This window comes from Ziziphus jujuba, chromosome 8 (genome assembly GCF_031755915.1).
Source record: "Ziziphus jujuba cultivar Dongzao chromosome 8, ASM3175591v1".
Taxonomy (NCBI): domain Eukaryota; kingdom Viridiplantae; phylum Streptophyta; class Magnoliopsida; order Rosales; family Rhamnaceae; genus Ziziphus; species Ziziphus jujuba.
This window is the reverse complement of record NC_083386.1, coordinates 12,368,380-12,382,917: the sequence shown is the minus strand read 5'-3', so window position 1 is coordinate 12,382,917 and position 14,538 is coordinate 12,368,380. Positions and strand designations below refer to the sequence as shown.

The 14,538-nt window shown below is 28.1% G+C and overlaps 3 protein-coding genes across 3 annotated transcripts; all 3 read left to right on the top strand.

Annotated features, from left to right (window-relative positions):
* The first annotated feature begins 3,579 nt into the window (after nucleotides 1-3,579).
* Nucleotides 3,580-6,123, top strand: LOC107413541 (WAT1-related protein At2g39510). The gene is made up of 7 exons (XM_016021514.4): nucleotides 3,580-3,856; nucleotides 3,974-4,036; nucleotides 4,149-4,265; nucleotides 4,413-4,650; nucleotides 4,950-5,111; nucleotides 5,232-5,383; nucleotides 5,495-6,123. The coding sequence occupies exons 1-7, from the start codon at nucleotides 3,657-3,659 to the stop codon at nucleotides 5,694-5,696; spliced, it is 1,134 nt and encodes a 377-aa protein (XP_015877000.3). The 5' UTR covers nucleotides 3,580-3,656; the 3' UTR covers nucleotides 5,697-6,123.
* Nucleotides 6,124-9,725: 3,602 nt separating this feature from the next.
* On the top strand, nucleotides 9,726-11,065 carry LOC125421539 (WAT1-related protein At2g39510). The gene is made up of 5 exons (XM_060819824.1): nucleotides 9,726-9,813; nucleotides 10,146-10,263; nucleotides 10,534-10,650; nucleotides 10,812-10,932; nucleotides 11,027-11,065. The coding sequence occupies exons 1-5, from the start codon at nucleotides 9,726-9,728 to the stop codon at nucleotides 11,063-11,065; spliced, it is 483 nt and encodes a 160-aa protein (XP_060675807.1).
* Nucleotides 11,066-11,186: 121 nt separating this feature from the next.
* Nucleotides 11,187-11,979, top strand: LOC132799162 (WAT1-related protein At2g39510-like). The gene is made up of 3 exons (XM_048470745.2): nucleotides 11,187-11,355; nucleotides 11,476-11,627; nucleotides 11,745-11,979. The coding sequence occupies exons 1-3, from the start codon at nucleotides 11,251-11,253 to the stop codon at nucleotides 11,944-11,946; spliced, it is 459 nt and encodes a 152-aa protein (XP_048326702.2). The 5' UTR covers nucleotides 11,187-11,250; the 3' UTR covers nucleotides 11,947-11,979.
* The last annotated feature ends 2,559 nt before the right edge of the window (nucleotides 11,980-14,538 follow it).

The window sequence follows — 14,538 nt, the reverse complement described above, 5'->3', positions numbered from 1 at the left end:
AAACCCTTTCGTCCACTAAAAGGTTGAAAACTATATACTAATGAATTTTGGCCTTAAAGGGTGCATGGAAATATGCAATTTCAATACTAAAGATTGGAGGAAATGATTATATGGGAATTATTCCAATGGGAAAGAAAAAAATGAACGGTTGAAGAAATTTTGGGAAACAATAGTAATAATATTAATAATAAAAAAATCTTGTTATACATGTAAAAGAGATCTTGAAAAGTAAGATAACAATAGAGTTCGCAATTTGGAGACAAAGAACATCGAGAAGGAAATAATGCTTTGAGGCAAAGAACATCGAGAAGGAAATAATGCTTTTTCCTTACCAAGTGGCAAAGGCATTTTGGTATCATATTAGATAAGAAAAAGTGATCATCATATTAGATAATTTGTATTGCTTTAATAAGAAAGATTGTTGAACCAGTAAAAGCACTTAAAACTTTTTAGCATATTAATTATCCGAAAAACTTTTTAGCATATAAAAGACAAAAAGGATTCCAATTTAATTTGTTGGGTTATGAAATAACATTAGAAATTTAGAACTCTGTGCACACACCCCTCTTGGCTAAAAAGGTTATTATCAGCATAAAAAAAGTTATTCTTAGAACTTTGCTTGTTTTTCTTTTTTGTTTGTTTGTTTGTTTGTTTGTTTTTTTTTTTTTTTTAATAATAAAAAAAAACACAAAAAATAATGGAATTTCATCACGTGAGTTGCTTTGCATGGAAATTAGCAGAATTTCAAGCCAAAACAACAAAATGTTTAAGATAAATCATTCAAGGAACACAAAAATTAAAACCCCAAAACTCAAAAACTACATAAGCCTATGACAGTAATCCAAAAGTTCACTTTTGCACTTGTCCATAGGCAAAAAGACACGTTAATAGCTTATCATATTTTATAAAAATATACATAGTGGTTCTAAGTTACAACAACATAAAAAATAAATAAATAAATAAAATGGAGATACCCTTATCAACGGTTTATAGGCAAACTCAAGTGGAACCATGAAATGCACTTGCACAAGTATGAGAAGGATTTATTATATAATTATATATATAGCTAGGTAAGACGAATCCGATCCTATCTTAATTTGATTATGTATACATATATGTTTAACGTACACAATATTAAAATATATCTTAAACAAGAATTCGATTGGTGAAGTTTATTAGTAAACATTTGTCAAAATTTTCAATAAAAATTATTTGTCAAAATTTTGATAAAACTAGGGATTCATAATGATTACCCTAACATATTAAGTTCTTAATTGGATATTTTCCATAGAAAGAAAAAAAGAAAAAAAGAAAAAGAATATACTTTAATATATTGAAAGGGAATCAGAATATAAAAAATATTATATAAAACCTTGTAATTTTATGTAGTCCATGTAGTCTGTATTTTTATGGGATTCTACATTAGATCATCCTAGCTTGTCAAATTGGTGAGAGATGTCCCATTCAAATAAGGTACCAAATATGTGACAAATGCTAGCATTTATACTGTCTGGCATATATGGTAATCGGGTTCTTCGTCTATCAAAACCTAATTTATTCGTATTCTGAGGCAAAAAAGGAAATAAAATAAAATATAAAAAATTCCACATTTGAAAAGGAATTAATCCATGCGAATGAAAGTGATCATTGAAAAGAAATCGCATGCATTAAAGATTTTTATTTATTTTTACAGTAGTTAATTTTATTAAATAAAGTTATGAACATAGTTTTAGTGGGTTAACAAAAAGTGGTAAACGACAAATTTTTGAAAGTTTTTTTTTCTTTTTTTTTTTAAATTATTTTTTGGATGATTGAGGATAAACTTTTCCTGTTAGTCTTGCTAACTGAATTAAATATTATTTTAAAGTACGGGTATTGAAAGGCCTACAATTTTTAGGGTCTAATTATATATATAATTAACATGGAAAGAGAGAGAATAAAGAGAGAGAGTAAACCCTTAAGATTATATAGCATATAATAGAGGTATTAATATTCTTTAAATTATTTTAAATTTTTTATTTTTCATGAATGAATATATATATATATATATATATATATATATGTATATCTAAAATCAGATTAAAATCTAATCTTTAATATATATTAATTCTGCTGGTTTATTCGATATACAAGAACTAGCAGGTTGGAATAGTCCATAAGACACACATGTGAAGAGATGCCACCGACCGACCACACGAATATATAAAAAGAAAGAAATAAAATCAGTTGCTGATACTAATTTGATGCAGTTTAACATCAAATTACACATCCTGCACAAGTGTGTGGGGTTGATGGGGATGGAAAAGTCTTTATGAATTTCTTGCACTAAATGGGGAAAGCGAAAATTCCAGAAACCCAACTAAAATAATCTCAAATACCAGCTACTGGACTCAGAACTACCACTGCTGCTGGCACCAGATCCTCCAATGAATCCTCACAATATAACCACATGTTAGTTATCAGCATATAATATTTATTCGCTAAATATCCATAACAGTCCTGCTAAGATGCAATGCACACGTCAATGTCGAGGGAACTTGTGATCAACTTTCAGGTGAACATGCACCAGGTACCAAGTTTCTAATTCTCCACCTCCTCTCAAATCCTCACCTGTAATTGGAACTTGTATACAGCTGTTAAAAATGATAATATAGTGTAAATAAATCATATTCGTAATTGAATACCTTTAATTATATATAAGATCTAGATGATTTATTTTGACGTTATACAAAATTATAATTAGGATATTATTTGATTAGCACTGTCCAATGATAAATGATCATTATATATTTAATATGATTTTAATAGATAAATATAAGTTTTTAGACATGTGAGAAAAACAAATCATTTAAAGGAAAATGAAAGACGTTCATGCATGTGCAAGTTGCAACAACGAATAAGCAAATTTTATTGTGCTCAAACCCTTTTTTGATTTCATGTAATAAATTTAAGCAAACCCACCAAGCTAAACAATATTTACTAAATTTCCCCCTTTTGAAAGTGACAATGGTGTAAAAATGTATTACTTAATTTACTCCATTATCATCTCTTATATAAGCTAATAGTATTAAAGATTCAAATCGAACCAAAAATAGAGTTAAATACTGTCTAAAATTTGAAAATATATATTTTTAATTATTCTCATTGATAAAATTGTACTAAAAAAATATGTAGTACCTAACTTTTTCATTTATTTGATAAATTTTTATTTAACTTTTCAGTTTGCCCCATTAATTCAAAGTCCTATAGCTCCCCTGCTGTCAACCCTACATTTAGTCCTCATTATCAAACAATGGTGTTTGATACTTTTTGTGCCGGGAAAAGTTGAATGCGGGTTCTTATTCTGTCGGTGGATTTCATGGGTGTTTCATCAATTCTCTGTCTCTCCACCTCTCTCTTTCCTTTTTTTTTTTCTGTTTTTTTCCCCCGTTTTTCTATCATTTTGTTTTTAAAGATAGTGGAATCCATTCCACGTACGGAAGAATTGTGTCCAAGGATTAAAAAAACAAAAAAGAAAAAAAAATAAAAAAAGAAAGAAAAAGACAAACTTAACTTGTATATATAGGAGTGCAAGAAACTGCAATTTCTTGCACAGGGTTGTTGAAAGTTAGGAAGTGTTAGAGAGAGAATTTTCAAGAGAGTTAAAAAGAATAAAAATGAGTGAAAAATCTTTGTCTCAAATGCTCATTCGAGCGAAGCCATTCATTGCACTAATTTTTCTGCAATTTGGGTATGCAGGATTGTCCATATTCTCAAAATTTGCTTTAAACCATGGGATGAGCCAACATGTTTTGGTAGTTTATCGTCATGCTATTGCCACTGCTGCTATTGCTCCTTTTGCCATTTTCTTAGATAGGTATCTCTTTCTATCTTGATTTCTTTTTTCTTTTATACACATACATACATCCATATATATATATATATATATGACAGTTATACATAATTTACTGATTTTATATATTTACTACAACAGGAAAGTAAGGCCTAAGATGACCATCACTATCTTCGCCAAGATTATGTTGCTGGGATTATTAGAGTAAAAGATCTTGACCTTATTTAAATTTCCAAAAAAAAAAAAAATAGAATCCTGTGTTTTCTTTTGGGGATGTCAAATTTAGTAAGCTTATTTCTGTTTCTTCCAAATTCAGGCCAGTAATTGACCAGAACTTGTTCTACACTGGTTTGAAGCTCACAACAGCAACTTTTACAGCTTCTATGTTCAATATTCTTCCTGCTTTTGCTTTTGCAATGGCTTGGGTTCTAAGGTAATCATCACTTCTCTACATAACACACCCACACATACAAATGTATACATACATATACATATACATCCTATATATATATATATGTTTGTAATGAATCTTAGCAAAGTTTAAATCAACCCAATTTTTGAGTGTGATTATTATTTGCAGGCTTGAGAAGGTTAAGATTACAAGTGTGCGTGGCTTGGCAAAGATATTGGGTACCATAGTGACAGTTGGGGGAGCTATGTTTATGACTTTGGTTAATGGACCCGCATTGAAATTGCCATGGGAAAAACAAAACATCCATCAGGACGCCCCAAAATTAACTCATCCTCAAGACACAGTTAAGGGTGCTATAATGATAACAGCAGGATGTATTTGCTGGTCTGCTTTCGTCATCCTTCAGGTAATAAAAGTTAGCATTCTTAATTTTCATTATCTCCCAATTAACCTTCTCTATATCTTCAACTTCTATAAAAAAGTATATATATGGGAAAATATTCCAGTGTACGATTGAGCTAATTGTATATTGGACAACGCAGCGTTCGATAATATGTTGCAGGACATTGATTTTGATTTTACACATCCTACAACATGTTATAGGACATAGCTGCCCAACAAATCCTGAGCTCCATACGACCCCATATATATATATATATATATATATTCTCATTTTAGTGATATATATATATTTTTTTATTTCAGGCAATTACGCTACAGACATACCCAGCTGAGCTTTCCCTAACAGCTTTGATGTGTTTGATGGGAGCATTGGAAGGCAGTGTAGTGGCTGTAGTACTTGAATGGGGCAACCCTTCTGCTTGGGCTATACACATGGATTTTAAGTTCTTAACCGCTCTTTACAGTGTAAGAAATTCTTGCTTATTCAAAAATTTTTCTTTTTGGGAACAATTTTTCTCTTCTAGTACTGAAAATTAATGTTAAAATAGATTTATACAGCAAGTGAATAGATATATTTGGATGCAGGGAATAGTATGTTCAGGGATTGCTTACTATATCCAAGGGATGGTGGTGAAAGAAAGAGGACCTGTTTTTGTGACTGCTTTTAACCCTCTCTACATGGTTATTGTTGCAATTTTGGGGTCTTTGCTTTTGGGTGAGATAACATACTTAGGAAGGTAAATCAAGAAGAGATTTTTTTTTTAAATTAATTATGTAAAGAATTTTTATTTATCGAAGATTTGAGTTTAATTTGATTGAGGCATTAATTTATAATGTTAATTTTGCAGGGTTATTGGAGCTGTTATAATTGTAACTGGGCTATACATGGTACTATGGGGAAAGAGCAAGGACCAAGATCTTCAATCTGAATCTGAACCAGCCGACATTAATAATAAATTAGCACCAGATTATCAAGAAATGACAATGAAGACTACAAAGAACCAAGAGTCTTTGGCCATGGATGGCAAAAGACAAGATGAATCCGTTTGAGTTTGAAGGAAATTAATAAAAATAATTGATAGCTAGCATTTAGAGAGAGAGAGAGAGAGAAAGAGAGAGAGAGAGAGAGAGAGAGAGAGAGAGTTGAACTGAGCTACTGATTTGGTTTGTGGTTAATTTGAAGTGCCACATTTCTTAGTTACATTATACTATAGTCTTGCCACTAGGTTAATAATGATGGTGGAAGGATTCAAATTCTATATGTTTCACCAATGAATGTAACTTTTATATCTTAGAAATGTGCTGCCCTCCTGTCATGTAATAATTGGAGAATTAATACAGTCAAGACGCACTGAAGAGGAAACGAGACGACACGAATATACTTAATGGATTGTTGTATTAATTCTGAGAAAATTTGGTGCATGCAAGTCTTGAACAATTTTATGAGAAGAAATAAACAATAGCTTACTAAATTGTACATGGACTTTTCTTGTTTACTTGATCATGTATAACTCCAAAACCTTATACCAAAAAAAGAGAAAATTATTTAACCCCCAACCTCTTTTTATAGATACTCACACTTCAATAATATGCCCCTGTAACCTACTTTAAATATTCCCATATATCAATACCCAAAAAACAAAAAAAAAAAAAAAAAAAAGGGCGAGGGGGGAAAAAGGTACACACACACACACACGCGAGCTTAAATCACATCTTTTATATTAGGATTGAAGTTGAGATTTAGATATCCCCATTAATGGTTTATGATAAAACTCAAATGGAACCATGACATGTACTACTTGTGCAAGTATGAGATGGATTGCATATATAATTTTATATATATTGGCAATTACCTCCTCACTGTATCTCTACTTTAATTTATAGCCACCAATTTCATAAACAAGATATATATCTATAACCAATCAGTGAATCTAAATTTGTATAGTATCTTGAACTAAAAATTTGATTGGCAAGTTTATTTAACATTGGTCAAAATCTTGATGAAACTAAGGATCATAATGGTTACCCCATCATATTAAAGTCTCTCAATACTGAGGGTTTGACTTATACCTAACTTCATCATAATTTGATACAAGCAAAATAAAAAAGAAAATAGAAAAAAACATATTTAATACTTTAGATCGAATGAGGGATTGACTTATACCTAACTTCATCATAATTTGATACAAGCGAAACGAAAAAAGAAAAAAAAAAAAACATATTTGATACTTTAGATCCAATGAGAATCAGAATGTTTCCAGAATTTATATATATATATATATGGTCTAATTTTTTCCTAGAATCTGTCCATGTGGTTTGTATTTTTATGGGACTTTACGTTGGATCATCCTAATTAGGCAAATTGAAAGCTCCATTTATTTTTTGTGTTAAATATGTGACAAATACTAGTGTTTATATTGTTGACATCAATGGTAAGAGAATTTCTAATGACTTTATCTATTGCTAATTTTTTTTTTATAATATCAAAAAATAAATAATCTGTCTAAACCTGTTAAACTGATATAGAAAAAAAAAATATATATATATATATATAGATACTATTAAGGTGACCTTTCTACTATTAGAGAGCTTGTCAAACATTATTAATTTCTTTAAAAACAAAATTTTCATTAAAAAGTTAATTTTTTATAAAATTAATAATATATATATATATAATTAATTAATAGTCATAAATAGTTTTCTTCACATTATTATTGAAAAATAATTTTAAAACTGACTATATATTTATTTTATCTAGATTTAGACGAATTCAATTTCTATGTCATATAGGTATTAACCTACATTCACTATTGAAGATGCTCTAATTAGATTTTTTTTTTTTGTATAGCAAAACCTAAATTTATTCATTTCTAAAGAAAGAAAATAATTTTTTTTTTCCCATATTTGAAGAAATGTATGCGAAGTATTTATTAAAAAAAAAATTGTACAAAAGATTTTTAATTTTTTTTACAGTAATATAACTAATTTTATTTAAAATAAAATTAACATAGTTTTAGTGGTTAACAAAAATTAACGAATTTTATTTAAAATTGGTTGTTAAGACATGGGAATAAGTATCGTGCAATTCCACATATGTGATTCTCAATTCCAAAACAGTCGAAATAATCCCACTCAAGTATGAAAATTTCAAAATTATTATATTTAGCTTTTTAATATTCTTTTTTGTTGATATTATCTCAATTGACATGACTGTGAAGTATACCCAAATATTATACAGTGAACATGCACATGCGACAAATTTGGGAAGTGATTAATTATGGTGTGATTATGTTTTTATTTATTTATTTATTTTTATTTTTTTCAGATTGTTTATGTATGTTTTTTTTATATATTCAGTAACTTGAGTGAAAGTTGTAATTGAGTAATATGTTTTGTTTTAACAACTAACTTTGTTTTTAATTTCTTTGCTCTTAATTTAATTTTATTGTTTAATTATAAATATTATTAAAAAATAGTTATCATGGAAATATATTATACAATATTTTTATTTTTTTCTTTAAGAGTAATAAATTAAAATTTAATTTTGGATAGACATATTTTATTAATTAATTTTTAATGTTAAATCATATAACAAAATTGGTACCAATCAATAACTAATGTAATTGTTTCCAAATTAATAATGATGATATGGAACAAGAATAGCTTTTGTATCTAAAAAATTGATGTTACACAATTTTGTTAAGCTAAATTGAAATCCTCCATTCCCTTGAAATGGAAAGAATCCTTATCCATGTATATATACACATATTGTTTCTGATGTGCTAACATCAATGTCATTGTATACACGCAGCTGTAGGAATGCACACAAATCAATCCAGATTGATTAAACCACTCAAATTATATTAGTTCGGTTTTGGTTTGATTAGATTTTAGTTAAAAATAATCCTGATCAATTCGAATTGTACTGAACATGTATATTACATATGATTTTTTTTATTATGATTAATTATATTTTTAGATTATTTAATTAAATATATTAATAATATCAAATTTAATGATATAATATTAAACTCAAATAATTAAAAAATATTTTTTTAAAAAAATTATTTGAAAATTTAAAAATAATAAAATATTCAACTTAATCAAACCCAATTGAATTGAATCGAAAATGTTTGGTTCAATTCAGTTTGGTTTTTCTCCATGGTTCATTCGGTTCTATTTGACCCAAAAAAAAAAAAAAAAAAAAAAAAACAACGCCCACCCCAATTCACAAATATTGTATCATATCAATATCATGCACACACAGGGGTCAATATAAGAAGGTACTAATTAATTTTATGGTGAACATGCACCAAGTACCAAGTTTCTAATTCTCTGCCTCCAATCAACTCTTCACCTGTAATTGGTAAAGACGAACTTATATACAATCTCGTTAAAAGGGTAATATGGTCTGACAAATCATTTATAATCAAATACTTAATAATTATTATATAAAACGGATATATAGGATTCAAATGGTTCACCTTAATGTTACACAAAACTATGATTAGATTGTTAGGTTTACATTGCACATGATGAATGAATATTATACAGACAATAGTCGATAAATGTAAGCTTTTAGTTATGTATGTGCAGTTAAATTGCACACACTTGTATGGTATACACACAACAAACTACAAGATTTTGCAAGTTGCAACAACAAATAAGCAAATTTTATTGTGCTTAAACTCTATTTTGATTTATGTAATTAATTTACGTTTAAGCAAACCCAAGCTTAATAATATTTACTAAATTTCCTCTAATGGAAGAGAGAAAAGTGTATAGATGTTTTGTAAAAATTAATGTATTACTTAATTTACCCCCATTATTATCTTATATGAGCTAACAGTACTAAAGATTCATATCCAACCAAAAAGAGAGTTAAATTTTATCCATCGTTTAAAATATATTTTATAAATTCTCATTTTAACTTTCATAGATTTGATCAATTTTTGTTTACTTTTTAGTTTGCCCCATTAATCCAAAGTCCTGTGGCTCCCCTGCTACCAACCTTACAATTAGTCCTCATTATCAAACAATGGTGTTTGATATTTTTATACAGGAAAAAGTTTGGTTCTGATGTTGAAAGCTGGTTCTGATGCTGTTGGTGGATTAATGGGTATTTCATCAATTTTCTCCTTTAAGGATGCTGTTGGTGGATTAATGGGTATTTCATCAATTTTCTCCTTTAAGATAATGGAGTCACTATTCCATGGAAGAATTGTGTCAAGGAGAAGAAATAAAAATAAATAAATAAATAAAGAGAGAAAAAAAAAAAAAACAAAAACACAAACTTAGCTTTGTATATATAATAGCGCATTAAACTGCAATTTTTTTTATTTATTTTTTTTCATAGGAATGGTGAAAGTTGGGAAGTGTTAAGACAGAATTTTCAAGAGAGAAAAAATAGAACAAAAATGTGTAAAAAATCTTCATCCCGAATGCTCATTCGAGCGAAGCCACTCCTTATGGTAATTTTTCTGCAATTTGGGTCTGCAGGATTCTCCATAATCTCAAAGTTTGCTCTAAATCAGGGGATGAGCCAACATGTTTTGGTAGTTTACCGCCATGTTATTGCCACAGCTGTTATTGCTCCTTTTGCCATTTTCTTAGATAGGTCTCTATTTCTATCTTGATTTCCTATATATATATATATATACATACACAATCGTATATATACTGATTTTATATATTTACTATAACAGGAAAACAAGGCCAAAGATGACCCTCCCTATCTTCTCCAAGATTATGTTGATGGCACTAATAGAGTAAACTAAAGAGATCCTGACCATATTCAAAATTTAAAAATAAAATAAAATAAAAACCTCTGTGTTTTCTTTAAGGATGTCAAAATTAACAAGCTTGTTTCTGTTTCTTCCAAATTCAGGCTAGTGATCGACCAGAACTTGTTCTATACTGGTATGAAGCTCACAACAGCAACTTTTGCAGCCGCAATAAGCAATGTTTATCCTGCTTTTGCATTTGCAATGGCCTGGGTTCTAAGGTAATCGTTCACTTCTCTACATATCACACCCACATATACAAATCTATACATACATACACATTATGTATAATACATATTGTGTTTGTAATATTGTGTTTGTAACGAATCATAGCAGAGTTAGAATTGACCCAAATTTTTGAGTGTGTTTATTATTATTGCAGGCTCGAGAAGGTTAAAATTAGAAGTGTACATAGCTTGGCAAAAATATTGGGTACCATAGTGACAGTTGGGGGAGTTATGTTTATGACTTTGGTTAGAGGACCCACATTGAATTTGCCATGGGTAAAACAAAACACCCATCAGGAATCCTCAAAATTAGCTGATCATCTTAATAATAAACAAGACCCAGTTAAGGGTGCTCTAATGATAACAGCAGGCTCGTTCTGCCGGTCTGCTTTCATCATCCTTCAAGTAATAAAAATTAACACTATTCTTAATTTTAATTATCCCCAAATCAACTTTTTCTATAACTACAAACTTCTATAAAGAAGTATATATATATATATATATATATTCTTATTTTAGTGATATTGTCTATTTCAGGCAATTACACTAAAATCATACCCTGCTGAGCTTTCCCTAACAGCTTTGATATGTTTGATGGGAGCAATGGAAGGCAGTGTCGTGGCTCTAGCACTTGAATGGGGCAACCCTTCTGCTTGGGCTATACACATGGATTTTATGTTATTATCTGCTCTTTACAGTGTAAGAAATTCTTGCTTATTCAAAAAATTTTCTTTTTGGGCATAATTTTTTTTTTATTATATTATGAAAATTCATGTTAACAGATTTATATTGAAAGTGAACAGATATGTTTGAATGCAGGGAATCGTATGTTCAGGGATTGCTTACTATATCCAAGGAATTGTGGTGAAAGAAAGAGGACCTGTTTTTGTGACTGCTTTTAACCCTCTCTGGATGGTTATTGTTGCAATTTTGGGCTCTTTGCTTTTGAGTGAGATAACATACTTTGGAAGGTAAATCAAGAAGAGATTTTTTTTTTTTCTTCAAATTAATGATGTAAAGAATTTTTATTTATCAACGATTTGAGTTTAATTTGATTGAGGCATTAATTTATAATGTTAATTTTGCAGGGTTATTGGAGCTGTTATAATTGTAACAGGGCTATACATCGTACTATGGGGAAAGAGCAAGGACCATGATCTTCATTCTGAATCTGAACCAGCCGACATTAATAATAAATTAGCAACAATTGATGAAGAAATGACAATAAAGACTACTAAAAACCAAGAGTCTCTTGCCATGGATGGCAAAAGGGAAGATGAGTCTGTTTGAAGGAAATTAGTGAAAAAATTGATAGCTAGCGTTAGAGAGAGAGAGAGAGAGAGTTGAACTGAGCTGAGCACTAGTGATTTGGTTTTTGGTTTTTGGGTATTTGTGGTTAATTTGAAGAACTACATTCTTAGTTATATTATATATGTATATAAATTTTCTTAAAGAAAAATTAATCAATTTAATACGCATGTTGTAAATGTATAATAATAGTTTTGCCACTAGATTGATATTAACGGTGGAAGTATTCAATTCATATCATTTTCTGATACGGTAACCTGTCCACTAAGTTGACGTCCCTGTGGGTTTCATTGTCTAATTGATTTTTATAAAACCCCAGCACATGTAATTAATATACATATATATATATATATATATAATTAGGCTATGAGGATGGTAAGTTAAAGATATCATGCAAATGCATATCTTTCAACATATTACAAGACATGAATCTGTACGATGTCTTAACTTAGCATCTTCATTAAAACCAAACTATTTATATATATATATATATATATATATATCCATACCTTTCAATTTGCAGTTATGCAGCAATGACAAGACTTTTGACTTTGAACTTTATTGTATGCATGTATATGCAACTTCTCATGGTGCGGAGATTCACAATATACAAAGACTAACATATATATAAATGGTGAATATTTCCTGTACTCATGTTTTTTATAAGATATTTCACAAACCATACCAATTAATTTTTTTTCATCCAACTATGGCAAGACACTGATTCATAACTAAGCAATTACTAAAATTAATCAGCTAAAAGAAGTTATATATCATTTAACATTAAAGAAGTTATCTACCATTAAATTAGATTTATTTAATGGCTAGAATATATAATTTGTAAAAAAAAAAAAAACTTATCAGATAACTTAGTACAAAAAATGAACCCCTTTATAAATTTTATGATGTAAAAATATCTATATTTTTATTTTTTAATTTGCGGACATATCCAAAATAAACTTTCAATAACAAAACCCTCGACATTGAAAATTTATTCTATATATATATATATATATCTGTAACTTCTTATGGTGCACATATTTATACTATAGAAAATCTGTATATTTATAATCGCTGTTGGGAGGCTCATGTTGTATATTTATGATTGTTGTTGGGAGGCCCATGTTGTACTTCCTTTGTTAATATACAACGTATATATCGGAAGCATAAAATTATATATATATATATATATCTATATATATTATTTCACCAAAACATATAATTTTTATACCATGAAATAATTGGAGAATACAATTAAAACGCACCGAAGATGAAACAACATGACACGAATATACTTTAGATTTTGATATTGATTATGAGAAATTTTGGTGCATGCAAGTCTGGTACAATTTATTTACCAAAAAAAAAGGTCTCTTATAATTTTATTTTGTATTGGTAGACTTCATTTTAAAATACACCTTCAGATTCTAAAAGAAATAAGCAGAAGCTTATTGGATTGTGCATGGATTTTTGGGATTTGTTTGGTGTGTAGGATTGTATTAGTCTGTATTGTATTAGTTTCTATTGTATTAGCTTGTACTATATTAATATTCTCTAGTGTTTGGTGCAAGATCATAATGTATTATAGGTTTTTGTTAAAAAAAAAAAATTATTTTTATTGAAATAAAATAGATTATTATCATTCATATAATTTTGTATAAATAATTACAAAAATCAAAGTAGAAAAAAATATTTTTTATTATTATTCAGATAATTTTTTTTCTAAACTTAAAATAGATAAATTGATTTTTTTATTATTCATTACTCCTTAATTTTAAAAAATTAATTACATTGTTCATAATATATTTAATAGAGTTTCAGTATATATATATATATATATTAAAAGAATTAAGAAAATGTTTTAAAAAATTAATAATATTGAATTTTCTATTATAATTTATAAAATTAAATTGTTATTTTTTAATATTATAATCAATTTAGTTAAATAATTACATTATCTTTTATATGAAATTGAATTTTAATCATTATTCATGATAATAATTACATTACCTAAAATTATAATATTAAAATTTTTAAGAAAAAAAAAACGCTTTTACAAAAAAATAAAAAGAAAATAGAAAACAGAAAGGTAAATGTAAACAACTGCAGAGGCTTTTAAAAGAAGTATGATTTTCTTTTCTTTTCTTTTCTTTCTTTCTTTTTTTTTTTAAAAAAAAAAAATAATAGAGAGCAGATGTTATTATAATAGTAGTGTTGGTGGGAAAAATAAAAAATAAAAAATGAAATAGTACAATACAGAGATAACCCAACCCCTTCCATGGGTTTATCTAATATGGTATTGGTGTAGGCAGTATTAAATGGTTGCCCTTAGATAAACTTGTGATTCTTGCCAAACATTATATAAGTTTATTTAACACAGTCTATCTCTTTTTATCCTGGATACCATTAATGTATATTTGATATAACCTCAAAAATTTTATTTGGTAGAATTAATTTAGTGAAAAAAATCTTAGAATATACTTTTAAATTCAGAATTCAAATTTAATCGGGATAAAATTTTCTTCTTCCTTAGTTGTAATTAATTAGTCTAGTATTGTCCAATATATATATATA

What these genes read in the sequence shown, in the direction of transcription:
- LOC107413541 (XM_016021514.4), top strand. Translation starts at nt 3,657, where the DNA reads ATGAGTGAAAAATCTTTGTCTCAAATGCTCATTCGAGCGAAGCCATTC. An exon ending in TTTGCCATTTTCTTAGATAG is followed by an intron (nt 3,857 to 3,973) that starts GTATCTCTTTCT and finishes TTACTACAACAG; the next exon opens with GAAAGTAAGGCCTAAGATGA. An exon ending in GCAATGGCTTGGGTTCTAAG is followed by an intron (nt 4,266 to 4,412) that starts GTAATCATCACT and finishes TATTATTTGCAG; the next exon opens with GCTTGAGAAGGTTAAGATTA.
- LOC125421539 (XM_060819824.1), top strand. Translation starts at nt 9,726, where the DNA reads ATGTTGAAAGCTGGTTCTGATGCTGTTGGTGGATTAATGGGTATTTCA. An exon ending in TGCTGTTGGTGGATTAATGG is followed by an intron (nt 9,814 to 10,145) that starts GTATTTCATCAA and finishes TTGGGTCTGCAG; the next exon opens with GATTCTCCATAATCTCAAAG. An exon ending in GCAATGGCCTGGGTTCTAAG is followed by an intron (nt 10,651 to 10,811) that starts GTAATCGTTCAC and finishes TTATTATTGCAG; the next exon opens with GCTCGAGAAGGTTAAAATTA.
- LOC132799162 (XM_048470745.2), top strand. Translation starts at nt 11,251, where the DNA reads ATGGGAGCAATGGAAGGCAGTGTCGTGGCTCTAGCACTTGAATGGGGC. An exon ending in TATTATCTGCTCTTTACAGT is followed by an intron (nt 11,356 to 11,475) that starts GTAAGAAATTCT and finishes GTTTGAATGCAG; the next exon opens with GGAATCGTATGTTCAGGGAT. An exon ending in GAGATAACATACTTTGGAAG is followed by an intron (nt 11,628 to 11,744) that starts GTAAATCAAGAA and finishes TTAATTTTGCAG; the next exon opens with GGTTATTGGAGCTGTTATAA.